General features: G+C 37.6%; 1 protein-coding gene across 1 annotated transcript; it reads left to right on the top strand.

Annotated features, from left to right (window-relative positions):
* Positions 1–18,377: 18,377 nt before the first annotated feature.
* Positions 18,378–21,484, top strand: LOC146137456 (uncharacterized). The gene is made up of 5 exons (XM_083394348.1): positions 18,378–18,509; positions 19,711–19,872; positions 20,119–20,256; positions 20,968–21,097; positions 21,384–21,484. The coding sequence occupies exons 1-5, from the start codon at positions 18,378–18,380 to the stop codon at positions 21,482–21,484; spliced, it is 663 nt and encodes a 220-aa protein (XP_083250474.1).
* Positions 21,485–22,142: the final 658 nt, after the last annotated feature.

Below are 22,142 nucleotides of genomic sequence, written 5' to 3'. Positions count from 1 at the left end.
ACGCGAATAATTTGTGAAGTAAGGCGCTTGGAGGTCTGACCTTTTGCGATCGAATGCATTCGCTTGTTTCTCGCTGAGATCAAGTTTGCTTGGATCTGTCCAGGCGACTTAACTAAGAAGCAGAACAAAAAGCAGGAAAAGCTAAATACAAAAGCTTCGGGTACAGAACGAAACAACCTGGCTTGACTAGGGCGAGTAACGAGTAGAGCGAGTTGCGCAATAACAAATTCACAAGTAATTATGTCTTTACTTATGTTACGTGTTGATTAACACTTAAACACCCGAATTAGTTAATTGCCATAAGTCAAATCTTAGAGTTCATATTAATATTAAGTTATCTTACGAATTTTTAAATAGGGCTTTAGATTAGCGCGTTCTAGCTTTCGCATAATCAAATGTATTATTGGTTGAATAATAAAATATTTCATGATGTAACGTTTTCTGTATTGCGTTCTCTCGCCTCGTTTCAAACTTGACATGTAACCTTTAATCTCGTAATCTATAATTGTCAGTCTTGCGGGCGGTGTTCTCACGTTCTGCAAAACAAGCCACTTGTTTTGCTGGCGTCTGATTCCCGCTGCAATTTGGCCTTAGAATGGCCGCTGTAATGCCTAGCCATGATTTCGGAGTGCCGGCCAGTCTTATTGGCCAAATATGACGTAACTTTCGTGTTCTTTTTCTTCCCACGTATTGGCTAAAAAATTCGTAAGATAACTTAATATTAATATGAACTCTAAGATTTGACTTATGGCTATTAACTAATTTGGGTGTTAAAGTGTTAATAAACACGTAACACTTATATAATGCCGTATAATGAATTTTTATATCGTGGCAAATGCGATTTAAATAGGCGCATGTTCTAAGTTGAAATGTGATAATTTATTTTTTAGTCTGACTGATGCCTAATGTTGTTACAGTGATACGCGTATATCCGTTATAGTCAGTTTTACTTTTTTTATATAGATAACGGACCAAACGAACAATGCGAGTACTCAATGTACCGAGGTAATCACAACATTTTTGCGCATTCCCTGCATTTTTGTCGCCAAGAGTAACTCAAGTAGTGTGATCAAACACATAAACAGAACATGGAATCGTTATATAATCGATTTACGTCTTAAAAATCTGTCTCCACAGTTATATCAAGACAAGCAAGCGGAACCAGAAGCAAGTCAAAGCCAAGAAACATCCACTGAACAAGATGTGGACGTTGGGACAAATCATGTAAGAACATTTCAACGTTAAAGTACCAATACATGCTTCTCACTACATACTATTGTGTGAACACAAGAAACCCTAGTAGTATCGGAAAATAATATCAAAATTAACTTGGGATCTGTTTTGGTAAAGATAGGGTGAAAACTTCATTCCAATCCTCACAAAAACATTTTTTAAATTAGTGCTTTTCTTTGCTTTAACAGGAATCAACAGAGAGTTCAACTCAGAGAGCATCTCAGGGGTCAACGATAAGGTCAACTCAGAGGTCAACGCAAAGGTCACCTCAGGGGTCAACGCAAAGGTCACCCCAGGAGTCAACGCAAAGGTCACCTCACGGGCCAACGCAAAGGTCACCCCACGGGTCAACGCAAAGGTCACCCCAGGGGTCAACGCAAAGGTCATCCCACGGGTCAACGCAAAGGTCACCTCAGGGGTCAACGCAACGGTCACCCCAGTGGTCAACGCAAAGGTCACCTCAGGGGTCAACGCAAAGGTCACCCCACGGGTCAACGAAAAGGTCATCCCAGGGGTCTACGCAAATGTCACCCCAGTGGTTAACGCAAAGGTCACGCCAGGGGTCAACACAAAGGTCACCCCACGGGTTAACGCAAAGGTCACCCCAGGGGTCAACGCAAAGGTCACCCCACGGGCCAACGCAAAGGTCACCCCACGGGTCAACGCAAAGGTCACCCCAGGGGTCTACGCAAAGGTCATCCCAGGGGTCAACGCAAAGGTCACCCCAGGGGTCAGCTCAGGGGTCAACAAAGGGGCGTCGGAGGACTGTTGCGGATTTGGCGAAGTTTTTTGAACAAACCTAACTTTTGTTTTAGATTTATTTTTCATATTGTAATAGAATTAGTTGACTTATTTCATAAAGAAGGCCTGTGGAAAAACAATGGAACCAAATGCAGCTGCAATTCCACATGTTTAATCAATGTTATATTCATTTTCTGTTTTTGTTGTTAATACAATTTTATTACGCACTGTGCTCACCTCTAACTCTCCTGAGGTTATTTATATAAGTCCTTCTTTAAACAATGCGCCCTTGATATTTTTTTAACATGTCGCCAACTTTAGGCCAAATGTATTATTTGCCTAAAAATTACGATTTTTTACCAGTTGTTATCGACTATCTATTTAAGTAAAAAAAAAATTGGGATGTCATATTTTTGCATTTTCGTTTTTGTTAATATTGATTTTATTGGTTTTATTGTCGTTTTTGATGCTATTATTTCGATTGACAACCATTAAGTGTGTTACATTTTTGTAAATAAATTGTGGTCGATCGATTGATAAGTCCAACCTGAATATGCTGATCGTTCTAAAAAAGTTTCTCGTTTTGAAATCGCGAAGGGTGTTTAACTTTGCTATACTAATTAACTTTGCTATACTGTTCACATTGAACTAATAATGCAGGTTAAATGTTAAATAGCAAAAAAAAAATTGAAAAGCACACTATCTACAATGTCATGCTTGCCAAAAATAGCTGCAAAAAACTCACACAGAAATCCTCAATTTGCATTAGCATGAACACACTTGCTCTACGTTAGAGCACGAGATTAGCCAGGCCATAGAACAACAACAATTGCAGACAAAAACATAAAAAACTTGACAAATCGACTGTGGTTTAAAATGTCTATATTAAATGGACGGCAAAATCATACATGTCATGGATATTGGTTTGGCGGGCTTAAACTATTCTCGCTGTCCAGATGTCTGTGGGCCGGTGGCACAGTCACCCGTATTAGGCGGTATTTTAGACCGTGATGTGATTTACAAAGCATTTAAAAAATATTGAAGGATTCACTAAAATATAGAACAAAAAGCTTAAATACCTTATCAAAGAAGACTTACAGCTTTAATCAGCAGCAAACTTTAACACAGAGTTCAACTATAACACAACACAACTAGCTCAACTGATGATCAAATGCTTTTCTCGTGTAATTGCTTACGGCTCATTCTGCACCAAACTGATTGCGTTTGCTTCGGCGCCTTCAATTCGTTGTGCTCAACATAAATCAGTCAGTTTCATGAAGTCTTGCCGCTTTATATAAGTCACAAAACACGACCAAAATAATGGAGCCGGCCGATTAAGAAACGGCCATACAAAGTGTCCGATTGCGTTGCAAGCCGCGATTGCGAAATAACAATCCAGACTACAATAAGGTGAGATTTTGTGGGGACAAACTTCAAAAACAAAATCATTTCAACATCTGGCGAGCCAAATTGAAAATTACAGTTGGCTGTAATTTGGTTAAATCTGGCAAAATGTTTTTGTTTTTTATTTTTTATTGCCGTTTACCATAATAGTTTTGATAAAAGTAAAACGAAATAAATATTATATCCAGGGTTACCACACCGTGCTTATTTCTAAGATTAGAACGACAACACTTGTGCATAAAAACCTATATTACTACAACATTATTTTGCTATATATAAGAACAACATTAGAACCATAGAACGACAACACTTGTGCATAAAAACCTATATTACTACAACATTATTTTGCTATATATAAGAACAACATTAGAACCATAGAACGACAACATTTGTACATAAAACCCTCAACAAATAGACGTTTCAAATGCGGTAAATCATACTCGTCGGTGTATTTGTGTGGTGGGTTTAAACTATTCTCTCTGGCCACATATTTTGTTTCTTTGGGCGGGTGGTACAGTCCCCTGTATGAGGCGGTATTTTAGACCGTGGTGTGTTTTCTAGGCATTCAAGAAATATGAACGCATTCACTTAAAATATATATAATTAACAAAGGCTTATATACCTTATCAAAGTAGACTTGCAGCATTAATCAGCAGCAAACTTTAACACGGAGGTCAACCATAACACAACACAACTAGCTCAACTGATGATCAAATGCTTTTCTCATATAATTGCTTACTGCTCATTCTGCACCAAACTGATTGCGTTTGCCTCGGCGCCTTTAATTCGTTGTGCTAAACATAAATCGGCCAGTTTAAATAGCCGCATCCAAAGCAGTCGGCTCCTTTTTCATCAAGTCTTGCCGCTTCATATAAGGTACACATCACGGCCGAAATAATGGAGCCGGCCAATTTGGAAGCAGCCATATAAAGTGTCCGATTGCGTTGCAAGCCGCGATTACGAAACAACAATCCAGATTACAATAAGGTGAGATTTTGTGGGGACAAACTTCAAAAACAAAATCATTCCAACATCTGGCGAGCCAAATTGAAAAGCACAGTTGGCTGTAATTTGGTTAAATCAGGCAAAATATTTTTGTTTTTTATTTTTTATTGCCGTTTACCCTAATAGTTTTGATAAAAGTAAAACGAAATCAATATTATATCCAGGGTTACCACACCGTGCTTATTTCTAAGATTTGTGCTTATTTTTGGGTGCAGTGTCTTAGAAAACACAAATGTGCTTATTTCTAAGAAACGTGCTTATTTGAGAGGCGTGTGCTTATTTTGTCTTATTTTAGTTTTTAAAACGTTCTTCATCAATTATTTTACATTAACGGAGGAGTGAGAGACTTCATTTCTGTCTATTTACCAGGTTCTTTGACCCAGATTATAACAACAGTGCATTAAATTACATAATAACAATGAATTTTGATTGTTTTTCATAAAAAGTACATTGTAGCCTATGGAAGTGTGGTAGTTTGCTTTAGCAGTCAAGTAAACTTTCGACTTGATATGAGAACTGACATTTTAAGTCTAGGCATACGTGTGTCAGTACAGACAAAATATTATTAAGAGAATGAGTCAGCATACGCACGTTTTTTGTGATAAACATGAAAATGAATTTTCTAATGTCAAATAAAGTCGAAAGGGAAAAAGCTATGATCATTGCTGTTATTTTGATTGCGAAATCAGCCCAGGGACTATGGAAAACATAATGTTACAACAACAAAAAAATGCTAGAAGCATTTCAGTAAATCATTCAATGAATAATTTTATTACGAGCTAAACTCCGCTAAGTAAATTAAACTTGACTACAAGGCAGGCAGGGTCAGCTGCAGGCGTTTCATGCTGCCATGCACAAGGTGTAAAGGTGCGCTCTGACGCAAAATAGTTAACAAAGCTTGCATTAAACAAGGGTGATAAACTTGCCAATTTCAAGCAAATAAACGCATTTTTTTAGTTTGTATATTTCAACAGGTGAGACATGACCACCGTACTATCTGAACTCCACTATATCGAAACTAAACAAACTGTCATTGCATTTCAAATGGCTTACTGTCAGGTCGCTTATAAATTTATTTTACATTCAAATATTTCAACATAGCTCGCTCTTAATAAAATAGCTTACAGCGCAGTAAAACGCGTCTCGGAAGTAAGGCATGCATTTTTTGACTGGAGTTTTTTATCCAGCAGAAGCGTGACACTATATAGAATATAGCACAAGAGAGACTGCGTTGGGGATTAGCTAAATCGAAATGCCGGCTGGATTTGCCAGAACGGCCAGGAAAGGAGTATCGAGGTGAAATATTTAACACTTCACCAGGCGAACACGCTATAATTACAAGCACAAACAGACATGCGTCGTTTCTCTACAAGTTTCAATCAGTGTTTTTCAACGATGGGTCGCCTTTTGATTTTGTTGGCTCGACCACTGCGGTAGTTTACATTGATTTTACTTTTCTTGGTTAATTTTTTACGGCTCATTCTGCTCCAAACTGATTCGGCGCCTTCAAGTCGTTGTGCTCAACATAAATCGGCCAGCTTAAATAGCCGCTCCTAATCAGCCGGTTCCTTTTTTACCAGGTCTTGCGGCTTCATATAAGGCACAAAACGCAGCCGAAATAACTCATTCACTCACAATGCATGGTTGGAAAATATACCACTATATGCTATTCCACCCTTACAATTTCCAGTTGGCGGCCATATCAGTTCTAAATCTTGGTCCTGCGCATGCGCACGTCGGACTCTAGACTCGGGTTATTTCACGTGGTCTTACTCGAGTCCCGAGTCCGACTCCGCAGCCCTGTTTCAAAGTATTATGACTTTATTACCAGAATTACTAATGTCAAGTTCAGCGCGAATTTTAGGTAAATATTTCGTCATGTTGCAAGTATAGGGATGTCCGATAATATCGGATCAAAGTCGATACCCGATACCAAGTGGTGGTATCGTTGATACTCGTCCGATACTAAGGTTGTATCGGTGCCCATCCTAAACCACATTAATATGGGAATTTCAGCCAAGACTTGTGATTTAACGCAACCATTCTGCCTTGTGACGTAAATTTATTTTAAAAAATTAAAGATTATTAACTGGACCTAACTAAACTTTTTACCCGCTAAAGCAAATTTTGCCTAATAACCCAGAAATTTTACTTATTTTATCTATATCAGCAGTTCTCAACCAGTGGGCATGGCTTACTGGTGGGCCATAAGAACATTTAAGGTGGACCACAGACCAATTTAAAAAAGGTAGAGTTAGTTTCATTTGTGTCATTATATTTAATTACAGGAATAATGGCTTGGGGAGGAATAAAAAAGGAATGCAAATTTATTGTTCAGCCGCAAGTATCTCACTAATGCAAGGTTGAATAAATAATCTGTTTTAAAATATGTTCTGCTGTGTTTTGTTCTAAACCTTTTTTTTGGGTTTTTCTTTCATAAAACTATTGGGCCACAGAATTTTTTTGCAACGTAAATGGGCCACGAAAGAAAAAAGGTTGAGAACCACTGATCTATATGCTTGTTTGTGTATAGTAATGACGTCATTCGCTGTCGGATCGCTTGATTATGTTTTTTTTTTAAAGTAAGCTTACGATTTTAGTTTTAGTGCAAGGTTTGTAAGGTAAACGTACCAGTGTAATTATCAACAAGTAATAAAAAAGTCTAATGGAGTTATTATCATTGTGCCAGTGAAGCAACTAAACAACTATAGAACAATAAGAATACTCATTCCTATGCAACCGAATCTTGAAACTCAGAATTTTTTTTTTTTAGTTCGCGTCATTGCCAGACAGGAAATTAGTAAAAGCATTAGAGGCCAGACTAAATGGATGGAGCCTTAACGTCATTTCCTTTAGAAAAAGGAAATACTTCGAAGTCTGCCTTCAACAAAGAGCTTGGCGTTTGGTTGTTGCCTGTAGTTTGGTGCAAGCGCATTCCTGCTGTACTGATAAAAATGTGTAAGGTTGTGTAGGTATATGAACATTGAACAGGAATGTCAGGTTAGTTTATAATATCAAAACCTTAAATCAGTGGATCTCAACCTATTCCTACCGCGCTTTAATCTGTGGAGTTTTTACTGTCACTTCGAGCTACCTGGTTTCAAAAGAAACCATTTTCAATCAAGTTTACTTATATTTGACAAAGCCAAATTAAAAACAATTATTTTCAACCCTTGACGCAGATTTAACATAGTGGGTCATCTTGCTGCAATGCACTTGCGTTCATTTCTATAAAACTTCGATTGTAGCCTGAAAGCTGTTGGCGTAACAGTGGTCCGTGTGCTAAAGGTTGACGATCACTATTTTCCAAACATAAAAATTGTATGTACGAACAAGATCCAGCAGGCAACGCTGCTATAATGATCGTCCAACGACTTGCTTCCACTGTGCCTGCGTACCTCTGTACCTGCTATAATATTATGTGTATGCCAATCGTTGGTCAGTGCTACTTCAACAGGGCTAGATCACAGATATCACAGTATATGCCCAAACGGTCATTTAACTTGGTATCTTGTTCCATTTCACAGACTATATTTGGTAAAAAAAATCTGTATCAACCAATCAAGCACAAGGAATAACATGGCCGATACTCCAAACCAAAACCAAGTAAGTTTTTGTCGTATAAATTAATCAAAATCTTTGCTGCTTTGGGTTTTTAATTCCATGTCACCCTCCTCATAAATCCGTCTAACACTGGTATTTGACAAAGTGAAACTTATCTTATTAACCTTTAATAGTTAATCTATTTCAGTGTTTGTTAACCAAGCGAGCGCTATTTCTTTTTGGTATACCTACATTTCTTTTAAATTCCTTGCAAGTTGTTATTACATTACCGAAAAAAAATTAAAAATGTTAAAAAACATATATCCAATATTATGAATACGTTTTCCGTTTGTCCGCGACGCACTTGGCAGCCTTCCACGGCGCAACTGTAAAGAAGCGCTGATCTAGTTCAAAAGACAGCATCCTAAGTAAACAAACCGGATGTAAAAAGATCATTTTCGCGAAGCTTGAAAATTTTCGCACTTACTTAGTTAAAATATTATATAAAAAAAATATAGTATTTGAAATGGACTAGTTTGTCAAAGAGGCGGCGGGCCGTAGGTTGCCGACGCCTGGTCTATAGCATACAGGTAGTCCTCAGCAGATGCTTTCATTTTCCTTATCATCCTTTAAATTTAGACAACCATAAAGCAAAATAAGCTATAATTAAAAATAAAAGGATTTACCAATTTTACTTTCGTTTCACGTGCTGGCAAAAAAGGTATTTTTTTGGTGCTGAAAATATGGTAGCCCTATCTTAAAAACGGTTTCTGTCAACGAGCGTTTTTTAATCGTGAAAAACACAATTTTGAATCGGTGCTCTTGATGGATATTACAACGAACTGGCGACGCTAGCACTAAAAGTGCTTCTGCAAACCAACTACTTACTTGGCAGAAAAGGGATTTAGTGCATTTGTTAACATTAAAACCAGAAAAAGAAGTTGTCTTCTCAACGCGACACTTGATGACCTAATGCGCGGAGCTTTGGAACAAGAAGTTGTTCCTAATTGGGCTGAAACTTCCAAAAATATTCAGCAGCAAACGAGTCATTAATCACGTACATTAATGACTGCTAATTCCCTTTGTGTATAAATGGTTGTTGTTATTCTTGTGGTTGTTAATTAAGGTAAAGCCATTGAAGCATACGCTATCTATATTTATATCGATTAAGACTCACGGTTTTAAAACACACATCCTTTCATTGTTATTTTACAAATAGGGGAAGCTAAAGGGTGCAAACTTACTGTGCTTGTTTCGTGCGGATAAAACTTTTCCGAAAATGAAGTGCGGACAGTTTAAGGTTAAAAATCACTGCACTAGGCAACAGTCATTCGCTTTTCTGGCATGCGATACTGATGAGCCTGTATAGCACGGTTACCTTGGACATAATCTTTGTAGTTTTGCCATCAAAAATTTAAAATAAACAATAAAAAAAAATATTTTCTGCTCTTAAAACCATATTAAATTGGCTGTTAATTTTACACATTATATGTCTGTTTAATCACATTATTTATTTGTTTTTTTATTTAAAGCTGTTTTAGGTAAAACGCAGTTTAAAAAGTAAAATAAATCGAATATATTTTTTGTTAAAAGTAAAATAAATACTAAAAAGGACCCAAAGCTATTTGTGTTAAAATGTTATTTCGCAATTAAATTAAAATTGAACATCAACGTATTTATACAGGGTGAAAATGCACCTCAGCTTCCACCAGCAAACAACCAGCCAATCAATATGCTACCTGTAAACATTGGTGACGTTTACGGTCATCAAGGTCCCATACAAAACCTCCATGGCGACGTTCATATATATGGCCAGCTACAAGGACCTGGAGTGGCTGCCGACTCAACAGCGACCTCATCTGACAACGGTTGGTGATAACTTCGATTTAAAACTAATGCCCAAGTGTGGGTTGCGCTACAGCAGGGCTGCTGAGTCGGAGTCGGGACTCGAGTAAGACCACGTATGATTAGCCGAGTCCCGAGTTGGACGTGCGCATGCGCAGAACCATATTACAAAACTGACATGGTTACCAACTGTAAATCGTAAAGGCGGAATAGCATATGGTCATGGGCGCCCGCACGGGGGGGGCAAGGGGGGCACGTGGTCGCTTTTGCTGGACGTATTTGGCTGTTTCTGACTAGTTCTATGACGTCATACTGTCACCGTTTTGTGACGTCATTATTCATTAAAGTCAGACGAAAAATAGGGGAATTCCCTAAGTTGAAAAGTCAGAACCCCTTTTTGATTTTCTGGTTACGTCCCTGATTGAATTGTTACGCCAGAAGTTACCACTTTGCGGAAAACTGCTACAAGTTTGCAGTACGAATGTTGCCATTTAAGGTTAAATGTTACCTACAGTGCTGTTTGTTTCTTATTTTATGTCAGGGGTTCTTAAACTGGGGTCCATGGACCCCTTGGGGTCCGTGAACTAGTTTTAGGGAGTCCATGAAAGCCTAATTAAAGAACTAGTGTATACTTAAAGTAATTAATTTTGAAAAGAAAACACTTTAATTAAAACTTAAACGGATTTGAATGTATAGTTAGACTCCGTTTAACTTACTTTCACATTTTTCGGACCGAAAGAGTTATGAAGTCTATTTTGTGTTGTGACGTACAAAATTTTGCAAAAATTACTTTTATGTAACGCCCCCTTATGCGTATTCAGCGCCCCCCCCCCCTCCCCCCCCCCCCCCTCAAATAATAAAAATACCCAAAACGCCCCCTTGTAACTCGCCAACGTCCACAGGGGTGCGGTACCGCAAAAAAAACACAAAAGTTATATACATATATAGCCTAACATGCCCATATTAAACAATATAAAATTAACCGCATTTTAAGCTCTTTCTGGAAAGACACATAGTATAGAATCAAGTGTTTTTTAACTGATTAGTGTCATTTAAGGGTTTTTGCATTTACCTATAATTACCGACAAAAAAGTAGGTCACGGGTGAGAGGTATGCCCTCGTTTCATTTAAATTGTAATACGATGGCGTTCAATTAGTCCCATAATGATGTTAATATCGTTTGCTAGAACGATTTCCGATATTGCTGATCCCAGTATAAGCCTTTTGTTTGTTAAAGAGTTTTAAAGTCTGAGATATATCAAAAGTGATTAGCGATTATACAATAAATAAAACGGTTTAACTTTGTTTAAAGCAAAATCACTTTTTGACAAAATAACACACACTAGTTTTGGAAATAAAAAAAAGCGTTTATTAGTATAACTAAGCAAAGCCAGCCTACGCTTACAAGAGTCATTTTTAGCTTATCGTCCGCTCGCGGTTCGCGTTGAATTAAAACCGACGATAGGCGTTAATCATTTACTAACGTTTTGATGGCTGGGATAAGCTAAGCGTGCAGGGCAAAATTTTACGCTATATGTTCTACCAAATAAGTTATACATTCATATGTGCTAGTTAGCTTACATGATAAAACAAAATTGTCAACAAATTGGGCGCATTAAGATTGCGGATAACATCTATAACTTTCATTCGTTTTATTCCTGCCTTGGTAGCGTTCATCTTTAAAGAATAGTTCATACCTTTTCAGTAGAGTCATGGCAAGAAAAGTCTCAGGAAGCAGCTGACAAGGTCATCGGAACTCTGCCAAGCAACCCAGTTCCTCTTGACGTCGTTCGGGATTCGCAAGCACCATTGGAGGAGTTTGGTTTAAAAGGATTGAAACGACTCAGAGGCAACCAGGTCAACTCAACCATGCTTAAACTTAACCAACTATTTACTGCTGCAAAACAAGAAGCAATCGATGAAGCCAAAAGTAAGAAATTTAGAAATGAAGCAGCAACTGAAGATTACGTCAAGAGGCATGGCAACGTGGTCGGTATGACTGGAATAGCTGGAATTGGAAAAACTACAGCTATTATACAGACACTAACGGAGCTTGTAGATGAATTACCTGCAGATGATAAGGGATATTGGCTTTTTAAATACTTGAAGGCCTTGGATCTTAATAAAAAAATAGGCGTTTTGGAATTGCTGTCATCCGACCCAAACTGGAAACACACAAAGGAAATAGATGATCAAATACTGGAAAGACTTTCCAAATCCAACAAGCTGTTTATCTTCCTGGATGGTTTGGACGAACCTAGGTTCAAGGATCTGGACATGGATGCTCCAGTGATCGGATTGTACGATCGCGCAACGCCGGTTGTCATTCTGCAAAACATACTCCGTGGCGATATTCTTGCTAATGCTCACAAGCTGCTTACTTCACGACCGGGAGCTTTTCTTAAGCTACATCCTAATTGCAAGCCCCACTTTGTAGTCAAGGTAATCGGCTTCAACGAAAGCTCTCAAGATTTGTATTTCCAACAAATTTGCCCGAAGAAAGAAGATTATGAAAAGGTCACCAAGTCACTTGGTCAAAATCCACATGCAAAGGCCTTGTGCTTTCTTCCTATATTTGCCAAAACCGTCGCACCTTTCATCCTAAAACATGGCACTTTAGATGGCACTTTTACGCTCACAGATGTGTTTGCGGCTTTTGTGTCCGATTGCATTCACTCGCCTAAGTTTAAGGAACACCCCAGAATTTTGCGCAAACTTTCTGACCTGGCTTTACACGGAATGCTTAATGAGAAGATCACATTCGATGACGAAGACTTTGATGAAGTCGGACTTGATGCTGAAGGAATGGAGGACTTTCTCAGCATGCAAGTTTTCTCCAGCGACCTCAACCTTCGTATACTGGAAGGGGATAAAGTATTCTTCTTTATTCATTTTCTGTGGCAAGAGTTTTTCACATCACTCAAGCTGTTGTTCGATATAGACCTGTCCACATTTTCTGGGCTGCTACAAAGCATGGAAAGTAATACGTGGGAAATGGTTCTTCGGTTTATTTTCGGGTTGCTAAACACGGGACTTCACCGTAAGCTAAAGCCTATTTTTAAAATCTCTTCCACCGATGTTGCCAGCAAGAAACGTTTGCTGAAAGGTCTGATTGATTCGCTTGTATCTCAACTTTTATCAAACGATGACGAGAGCTTTAACTCCCATTTGTTTAAGCTTTGCAGTTTGGCACAGGAATCAAACGATGAAGAAATCACCGCGAAAGTGGCCGATTCCCTCGATGAAGAGCTTCATATAAAAGGTGGAACGATCCTTTCCAGTGAAGTGTCAAGTCTCTGTCACGTGCTTTCGGCAACACAAGGGGAGCTGGTCATCAGCATCGGGGATGAATACAACCCAGCCATATTTCCCGGCAACGGTTTAGAAATGTTGATGGAGACAATGGCGCACACCAAACACACGGTTTGTGAAGTTTTACTATTGTTTTACGTTTCAATTTTGATACACCATTTTCAATTAAATGCAACAAAGCAGCGGTAAACGCTGAACAAACCTTGTACCTTTTTAAATCACACAACATTTTTCTCTAAAAATATTCTTGTCTCTTTCTTTACTTTAAACTTATAGCGCCACTTGGTGGCAGTAGAGCGGCCCCGATATTTTTTTATGTAAATATAATTTTTTTTGCCACTGTTTTCTTTCTGTTTGTTCACCCAGCATTGATGACACACACATCGCTAGACCGTACACATGAACCATTCATGAAGTGATGCAAGAAGTATGAATGGCGTTGTTATCCCCCTCCAAAAAACAGACCGTCATTGCACGCCTCTGAGATTAAACCTGTAAAAATTTGAACAAATAACCAACGCGGTTTGAACAATTTTGTTGAGTAAAATAATCCGCGACTTTAATTAAAATTATTTGGCTAAAAGTGCAAAACGTGTTTTTGTTTTTTCAACTTTATACACTTATTTTGTTGTATTTAATTTTTCTGATCACACTTCTAATACGCGCGACAAAATGTGTTGAAACGTTTTTCATTTGTTAATGCACATTAGTGTTTGGGATGTTATACTCCGCACCCCCCAAACTCTTCGTAGTCACTCTCTCCCCTAAAGCGTTAAACGCTTCCACCCACCCAGCAAGTATTTAAGTTTTTTTAATTCATTATTTTTTTAATTCATTATACTAACTAGAAACGTTTTAATTTGTTAAATGAGAGGAGAATTAATGTACAAATAAAGTACACGCAGTTTGAGTGAAATTGTTCGCAAATCACGCCTTAACAAGCAATGTGCGTACTCTACAGCAGAGTAACTAAGAATTTGTAAAATTGTTTTATGCGCATAAATATATCGCATTTTAACTTAAGGAGTAAATTAACTACAGTTTGAAATAAAACGTTATGTTGACCCCGCATTTTTGCTTCTGCGACTTTGCTTACACTTTTTAAACCACGTCTTTGACTAAAGGTAGCCAACAATGGCGGACGAGGCAAACTGATCGGCGCATAAGTTTGAGAACCTCATCTATCTGGAACAGCGCACAGTCCAACATATCTTTTTGTTATTTTGTAGATGAAGCAAGTATATGTGGGAACAACTGGATCACGTGACTTCACTGCCTTGTCCACCTGCGTCCATAAGATAAAGCGCCTGGAGTTGGACAACACGAGCGATTTGTCCGGTTTCGAAGTTCTTATTGAAGCAATCGCACGCAGAGAAACACCCGTAAGTTAACTTATGTGCAACAATTGGCATGCTTAAGACACCCCTGTGGGCCACACATTATACAGGGTAAAGCCTCACAAGCATGGGTAACTTGGGCAAGAGCTGGCACTTAGCTAATTTAGATAGTTTCCAGGCTATTTTAATAGTTTCCAGACTATTTTAGTAGTTCAAACTTAAATAACTTTCTTCTTTTCCAATAAATTGCACGACAAATTGTGATGTTAACGTATTACACTTTATTAATGCTCAGTAGTTTGGATGTTATACTCCGCAACCCCCGACCCCTTCCTATAGTCACTGTCTTTCCTAAAGCGTTAAACGTTTTCCCTCACTTTTGGATTTTTTAGCTAGTTGAAAAGTTTTTTTTAATATATTATGTAGTTTTTTTTAATTTCTTCTATCTTTGGAATATGAAAACGTTTTTTAACGCGAGTTCGTGTTTAATGAGGGGATAATTAATTTACAAATAAAAAAGCAAAGTTTAAATAAAACACTGATGTTCAAGCAAGCGAATGTCAGGTTCAATAAACAACAGTTTAAGTTTTATCACTGTTCGCAAATCAAACTTTAAAATATGTACGTACAGCTGAGTAACTACAAGAATCTTAGAAATATTGAGTAGTTCTTACTGAAGTAATCGCACACAGAGAAACACCTGTACTTACGTACAACAATTTACAGTTAAATGGTTTTGTCATTGTAGCCATTATAATTAGCCTAGTTTGTAAGTCTTTTGACTTTTAACTAAATTTCATTGAAAAATTCATTTTGTTTCTGCGTCATTCAGCAAATATGATGATTTATGTCAAGAGAGTTTACGAACCAATGAAAGCTGCATACACATTTACGAACTTGTAAATTCAGCCAATTGAAACGACATTCTTCAACATACAATTTGTGACATTTTAGTCAAATTTGACATTTCGTGTCATAATATTCTATATTCAAAAATGGTTCAAAAATCTGAAAAATCACTTTTTGAAAAATGACTAAACTGATTTATGACATTTTTTGGAGTTAACTCCAATTTATTAATGATGAATCACGTGTCGTGTACGTTTGATGTGAGTTCGTTATAGCAATTGGTCGCGCAAATATTTATCAAGTAGAATCTACATTTAACGTTTATCACTTTTACAGTTTACCATCAATTTGACCTCTGTCTGTATTTAGCTGTTTAATTTTGTTTTATCAGTAAGTTTAAAACTTTCGTTAACAAACCAAACTCTATTTTGTGTAGATGGAAGAATTCTCCGTGGAAAATTTGGAGTCAAGTGAGATAAGTTGCCTGGCAACAAGTGCAAGCAAGATCAGCAAGTTAAAGTTGTGGGAAAGCGACACTGCTGGGTCAAATCTGCAACCTCTAACTGACGCTATTGCTCACAGAAATCATCATGTATGTTTGTAGTGGTGGTTATAAGTAATATAAGTAAAACAGGCTTAGCATAAACCGCACAGCGCACGTGCATAGCGTCAGCATATATTGGAGAAGAAAAAAAAAGAAATATTTTTTACGGACCGTTTATATTAAATATACCGAGGTCTGTAGATGTATTCTAAATACATCAGTGAGCACATAATAATACACGCTTCCACGCAACTCGCCAATTACATATTTCATCAAAAGTTACATGGCTGGACGTTTGTGTTTAACTTTAAAACGTATTTAAAGCATAAAGTCGCCACTTGTTTACAAAATATGGCCGATTCTTGTTTTGTTACTTTATAATCCCAACTGTGCTGGCTAATAGCCTTGTGCATATTGATGGATGTTTAAACGCTCTACAAATAAACACTCAAAAATGTCAGCCAAAGAGGGGGTTGACCCCCGGGGCAAGCACATTGACTTAAAAGATTCTTAAACCACATACGTTACACAATACAAATTATATTTTGCGCGCTCAGTAGTCACTATTTGGCTATTTTACACCACGTTTCGAGTTATTTGTGTAAACGTTTGTAGAAACGACAAACATGAGTGTATTCAATTACGACAGCGACTTTTACTTTAACCTAGACCATAGAATAGACGCGTTATCATTGCTAACATTCGGTAGTGACTTATTTCCAGGAAAATTCTGACTGAATTTTTTTGACTTATTTAAGTACTTCAGTGTTAAGCAAATGATGCAAATTTTTCACAATTAATATTCTACCCGGGAAAATAAATTTTGCGTCAAAACCAAAACAGATTCTTGTTATCCCATAATGCACCAGATGTAAAATGCTAAGGGGGATGTTGAGGGGGCAAATGCTCCCATTGCAGGCGCTCATGCTCATGGCCCTGGATTAGCAGACAGCACCTTAGAAGTTACGGACGCTCATAGCGGGGAGATGCATAACAACTGAAACTTCTTTTCATTGTAGATGGAATTGTTGGAACTGTATTACAGTCAGCTGGATTCATGTGGTTTGAGTTGCCTGGCAACAAGTGTACACAACATCAATCAGCTGGAAATATGGAATTGCAAAATTGCTGGTTCCGATCTACAACGTCTAACAGATGCCATATCACGAATGGATCGACCTGTAAGTGTGTTATGTTGGAATAAAGGTTGTGATGAATATTGGAATAACATTGAGGGGGATAAGAACAAATTTTTCCATTTAAACCAAATACATGCGTTTTTAGTGCTTTCGTGCGATTAGACTGGAATCCAGCTGCATTTTTTATTTTAAGATTAATTGTTTCATGATGTTATGACTTTTCATCATGTTATGACGCAGCTTTGCAACGTCATCCCAAACAAATAGCCATTTAACTTCACCAAGCAGCCTGAGAAATTGTTTGTTTGCTTGTTGCGGCCCTTGCGCCATTTTAAGTTGTGCAGATCCGATTTAAAGTCATTTGTCTTATGCAATTACGCTGAGCACATCAAGTTTTGAGTTTGTGGATTTGCATTTTAAACTGTTGCTTTACAAAAAGTAAAAACCTAGATAGTTAGTCATGCGAGAGTTAAACGGAATATTTAACACTATAGGTTGGTTAAAGCGAAATATTAATTTGGCTCTTATATTTTTAAAGTAGTTCACAGCTCCAAACTTAATTTTCGTTATCAGTCTGAAATGTCATTTTTTTCTACAGTGATTTTAAGAAAAACTCCTGATAATGTGCATTATAGGCGATGGTCGTTCCTTGCACAGTCAAAAAATATTAAATTGATGCAGTTCGAGTTAGTGGTTCTATATGCGTAGATGTCGTGTGGGTTTAGAGCAGTGGTCGGCCGGATCCGGCCCCCAATGTAAATCATCCGGCCCGCCGCCTCTTTGACAAACTAGACACGAGTCCATTATAAATATTTTTTGACTATTTTAATTACGTCAGTGAGAAAATTTTTTGCGCTTGGCGCGAATGTTTTTTCTACGTCCGGTCTGTTTACGTTTTGATGCTGTCTTTTAAACTATAGATCAGAGCTTCTTTACCGTTGCGCGGTGAAAGGCTGCGAAGTGCATCACGAACAAACGGAAACGTATTCAACAAATTCCACATATATTTTATATACCTTTTTTTCTTTTCGGCAAATGTAACAAACACTGAACTAGATTAACTGTTAAAGTTATCGCGTTTCTTCTAAGTAATTTTATTAAACTTTTTATTAGAAGTTTGGATGACGACATGTGAACCCGAATTTTAAACCAAACAAACGCTTTTTTTCGCGCGTTGCGCCAAAACTTTACCGCCTCCTTAAATGTAATTAAACAAGTTTAGTGCAATAAAACATCGGAGGCCCGCCTGATTAACAGTTTTTCTAATAATTTAATAACACAATTCTTAGTTAACGTTCTGTGCGGAAAAGGTTGGTTTGGCCCGCGACGAGAAAAAGGTTGCCGACCTTTAGGGAGTAGGCAAATTTACCAATTAACCGTTTTTTATTGCCACAGTTGGAGAAACTGGACCTAAGTAACAACAATATGGATTCACGTGGTTTGAGTTGCCTGGCAACAAGTGTACACAACATCAACAAGCTGGAATTAGAGGATTGTGAAATCGCTGGTTCCGATCTGCAACCTCTAACTAACGCCATATCACGAATGGATCGACCTGTAAGTTAGTGTTGTTGGAATACAGGGTATCGTTGATTATTTGAACAAAATTAACGTGGATAAACCAGGCAACTGCATTGTGTGTAAGATTTAGTAACTGAACCACTATCTGGTGTACAAAAGATTATTTTCCAGGAAATTAAACTTTATATTTCACCATTACTATGAAATTAATGGACCAAATGGCCATCACCTGGGTACATTTAATCTGAAAACACTCTTCTGAATGGTCAATCTTTTTTCCTGTTGAAGTAATTGCACCCCGAAAATATATATATATTTTTTTGATTTGCCAATATTTATTTAGGTAACGCAATTTTTTCTTGAAAAAGTGCCTACGTTCCCTAATTTTCTTAAATTTGTTATCGACATTTAGTGTTGTTTTTTTTGCTTCGTGCTGTTCTTGCATAGCTCATTTGCTAGAGTGACTGTCCCGGTATGGCCTAGGTCATTAATTCGCATCTAACCGCAGGTAATTTTTACTTGCCTTGCTTGCACGGAAATCCTTGCAAGTCTAACTGAATATGTTAGACCTTCTCAATAAATAACATTTGACGGTAGTTGTATTTTCAGCCGGTAGGCCTCGGTCGCGAAGATATTTGTTTTGTGCATTCAGTGCATCCAACTTAGACTGCAATACAATGTTTTTGCCCAAAATTGATGCAATAACATTTCAAAGTAACAACGCAACCGTTATTAGTTGTTACCTGGCCTACTGTACAACTTCATGTGCGGCCTGATAAGTTCATTTTTTTGCCTGTTGCGAGCCTCGCACCAGTTTGAGTTGTGCAGGTCTGGTTTAAACTTATCTTCCTTGTACAATTACGCTGTGCACAAGTTTTGGGTATTTGAATTTGGCATTTTTAAATTTGCTTTGTAAAAAAAGCAAAAAAAGACAGATAGTTATTTATACGAGAGTTAGGAGGAAAATTTGCCACTATAAGTTGGTTAAAGCGAAATACTGATCTCGCTCTTATATTCTAAGAATAGATTGCTGCTTCAACCTTAATGTACGTAAATTAGGTGTCTGAAATTTCATTTTTCATCTACCGGCATGATTGAAAAAATACATTCTGATAATTTGCATTACAGGCGATTGTCAACCATTTTGCAGTTCGAGTTACTGGTCGGATATTTGTAGAAGTTGTGTGGTCTTATAGAGTAGGCAAATCTACCAATTAACCGCCTTTTATTGTAACAGTTGGAGAAACTGAACTTAAGTGGGAACAAGCTGGAGTCACGTGGTTTGAGTTGCCTGGCAACAACTGTACACAACATCAAACAGCTGGAATTAGTGTATTGCGAAATCGCTGGTTCCGATCTGCAACCTCTAACTGACGCCATATCACAATTGGATCGACCTGTAAGTTTGTGTTGTTGGAATAAAGGTTTTTTTTTTATATTATAAGAATGACAACAAAGTGGACATTTTAGATAGATAACAACAAAGTAAGAAATACAAAATAGATTTAAGCGAAGGGTCAACTTTAAAACCCCAAAGTTCGGTTCTTTTTCACTGGTTCTATACCCGTAGGAAAGCGAGTCTCTGCGGTATAGTTTATGCAGCCAAACACTTGCTTATATCTAACATGATGTTGTGCTTATGTAGATGACGAAGTTGGACCTGCGCTACAACGAGTTGGGATCGCAAGGACTCTTTTTCCTCCGAACTTGTGCCCACAATGTTCAACAGCTTGAGTTGAATACATGTGGAATCGATACGGCTGATGTGGAGTTCCTCGGCAAGGTAGGCAATTAGAACATAAGAATATATGCAGGAGCACAGTTAGTGACGTATGTATTTAGACGTGTGACTTCATGATGCTTCTCGATACATCGAATGTACAACTTTAGTTGAAGAACCCTGCCGATATTTGCGAAATATTCAACCCAGTCTGATGGTAGTTAGTGGCGTTTAGGAGAATAATTTGTGAAGTAATGAGATTGAAGGTCTGGCCTTTTTGCGATTGCTTGAATCTGTCCAGGCCCGAATGAACTAAAAAGCAGAACTAAGCAGGAAAACCTAAGCAGAAAGCTTCGCGTTCAGGACGAAACAACCTAGCTTAACGAGGGCGAGTAACGAGTAGAATTTGACGTTTTTAATTTAATCACATTTTTATATAGTGGCAATTTTCAGATAGGCGCATGTTATAATTTTAAATGTTACAATTATTTTTTAAGTTTGACTGGCGCCTAATGTTCTTACACAGATACGCTTATAACCGCTATAGCAAGTTTTGCTTTTATAGATACCGAACCAAACGAACAATACGAGTAGTTAATGTACCGAGGCTATCACAACATTTTTACGCATTCCCATATCCTGAATTTTTGTCGACAAAAGTAACACATTTAAGTAGTTGGATCAAGCACTTAACACAGATTGTGATTTACAGACTCACACTTGTACGACCCGTTATAGAACAAATTCACGTCTTAAACAAATCTGTCTCCACAGTTATATCAAGAAATGCAAGCTTCCGAAAATAAAGATAAATTAAAGCCGGAACCAGAAGCAAGTCAAAGTCAAGAAACATACACTAAACAAGATTTGGACGATGGGACAGATCATGTAAGAACATTTCAACGTAAAGTAGCAATACGTTCTTCTCACTTGAAATAGCAAATGTTGTGTAAACATAATAAATCCTAGAAGACACATTATACTTGAGGTCTGTTTTGGTAAAGACAGAGTACAACTTAATTCCAATTCCTATACAATAACATCGATACAAAGAACTTTAAATAGAGAAATCAGATGGAACTGTATAAAGCCAAATTATATTGAGTAATCGACAAGCTTTCGCACAACCGTGCTTCATCAGGTCAAAGTTTATATGAACTTTAAGTTAATGTGTTTCTTTACTTCAACAGGAATCAACGCAAAGGTCAACTCAGGGGTCAACGCAAAGGTCACGTCAGGGGTCAACAAAGGGGGGTCGGAGGTCTGTTGCGGATTTGGCGAAATTATTTGAACAACTCTAACTTCGTTTCAGATTTACTGCAATTGAGTTCTTTATCATTCAACAATGTTTTGCAATATTTTATTTTATACAACAGCGCGATTAACATATCAACAGCACATTTCTGACAGGCTATATGATTGTGACGTCAATTTATGACGTAATTTTATGAGAACCCCTGCTCTAAGCAAAACCACAGTTTATATATAAAACTGAAAAAAAAGTACTAAACAAACTATTAAGGAGAATCATCATATTAAGCTTTATCACTTTGCGCAATCAGCATTACTTTGCGCAATCAGCATAACAGTAATAATCAGAAACAACTGGCTGGCAATTATGGCAATTATTTTAAATCAATTAATAAACAAACAGCAAGTAAACAGTCCAGGTTATTAAATATTTACGGAGACTGGGAAATAATTTTTTTTTTTCATTCTGCACTAAACTGATTGCGTTTGCTTCGGCTCCTTTAATTCGTTTTGCTCAACATAAATCGGCCAGTTTAAATGGCCGCTTCCAAAGTAGCCGGCTCCTTTTTCATCAAGTCTTGCCGTTTCATATAAGGCACAAAACGCGGCCGAATAATGGAGCCGGCCAATTACATTGCAAGCCGCGATTCCAAACAGCACAAATAATAACAATAAGTACTAAACGATAAACTAGAATG

Source organism: Ascidiella aspersa, chromosome 7, assembly GCF_963924565.1.
Source record: "Ascidiella aspersa chromosome 7, kaAscAspe10.2, whole genome shotgun sequence".
Classification (NCBI taxonomy): Eukaryota; Metazoa; Chordata; class Ascidiacea; order Phlebobranchia; family Ascidiidae; genus Ascidiella; species Ascidiella aspersa.
The sequence above is the reverse complement of the archived record's forward strand: the minus strand, read 5'-3'. Positions and strand labels throughout refer to the sequence as shown.

Coding starts and splice junctions, on each gene's coding strand:
- LOC146137456 (XM_083394348.1), top strand. CDS start 18,378: ATGGATTCACGTGGTTTGAGTTGCCTGGCAACAAGTGTACACAACATC. Junction 18,510..19,710: donor TATCACGAATGGATCGACCT/GTAAGTTAGTGT, acceptor TTATTGTAACAG/TTGGAGAAACTGAACTTAAG. Junction 20,257..20,967: donor ATGTGGAGTTCCTCGGCAAG/GTAGGCAATTAG, acceptor CTGTCTCCACAG/TTATATCAAGAAATGCAAGC.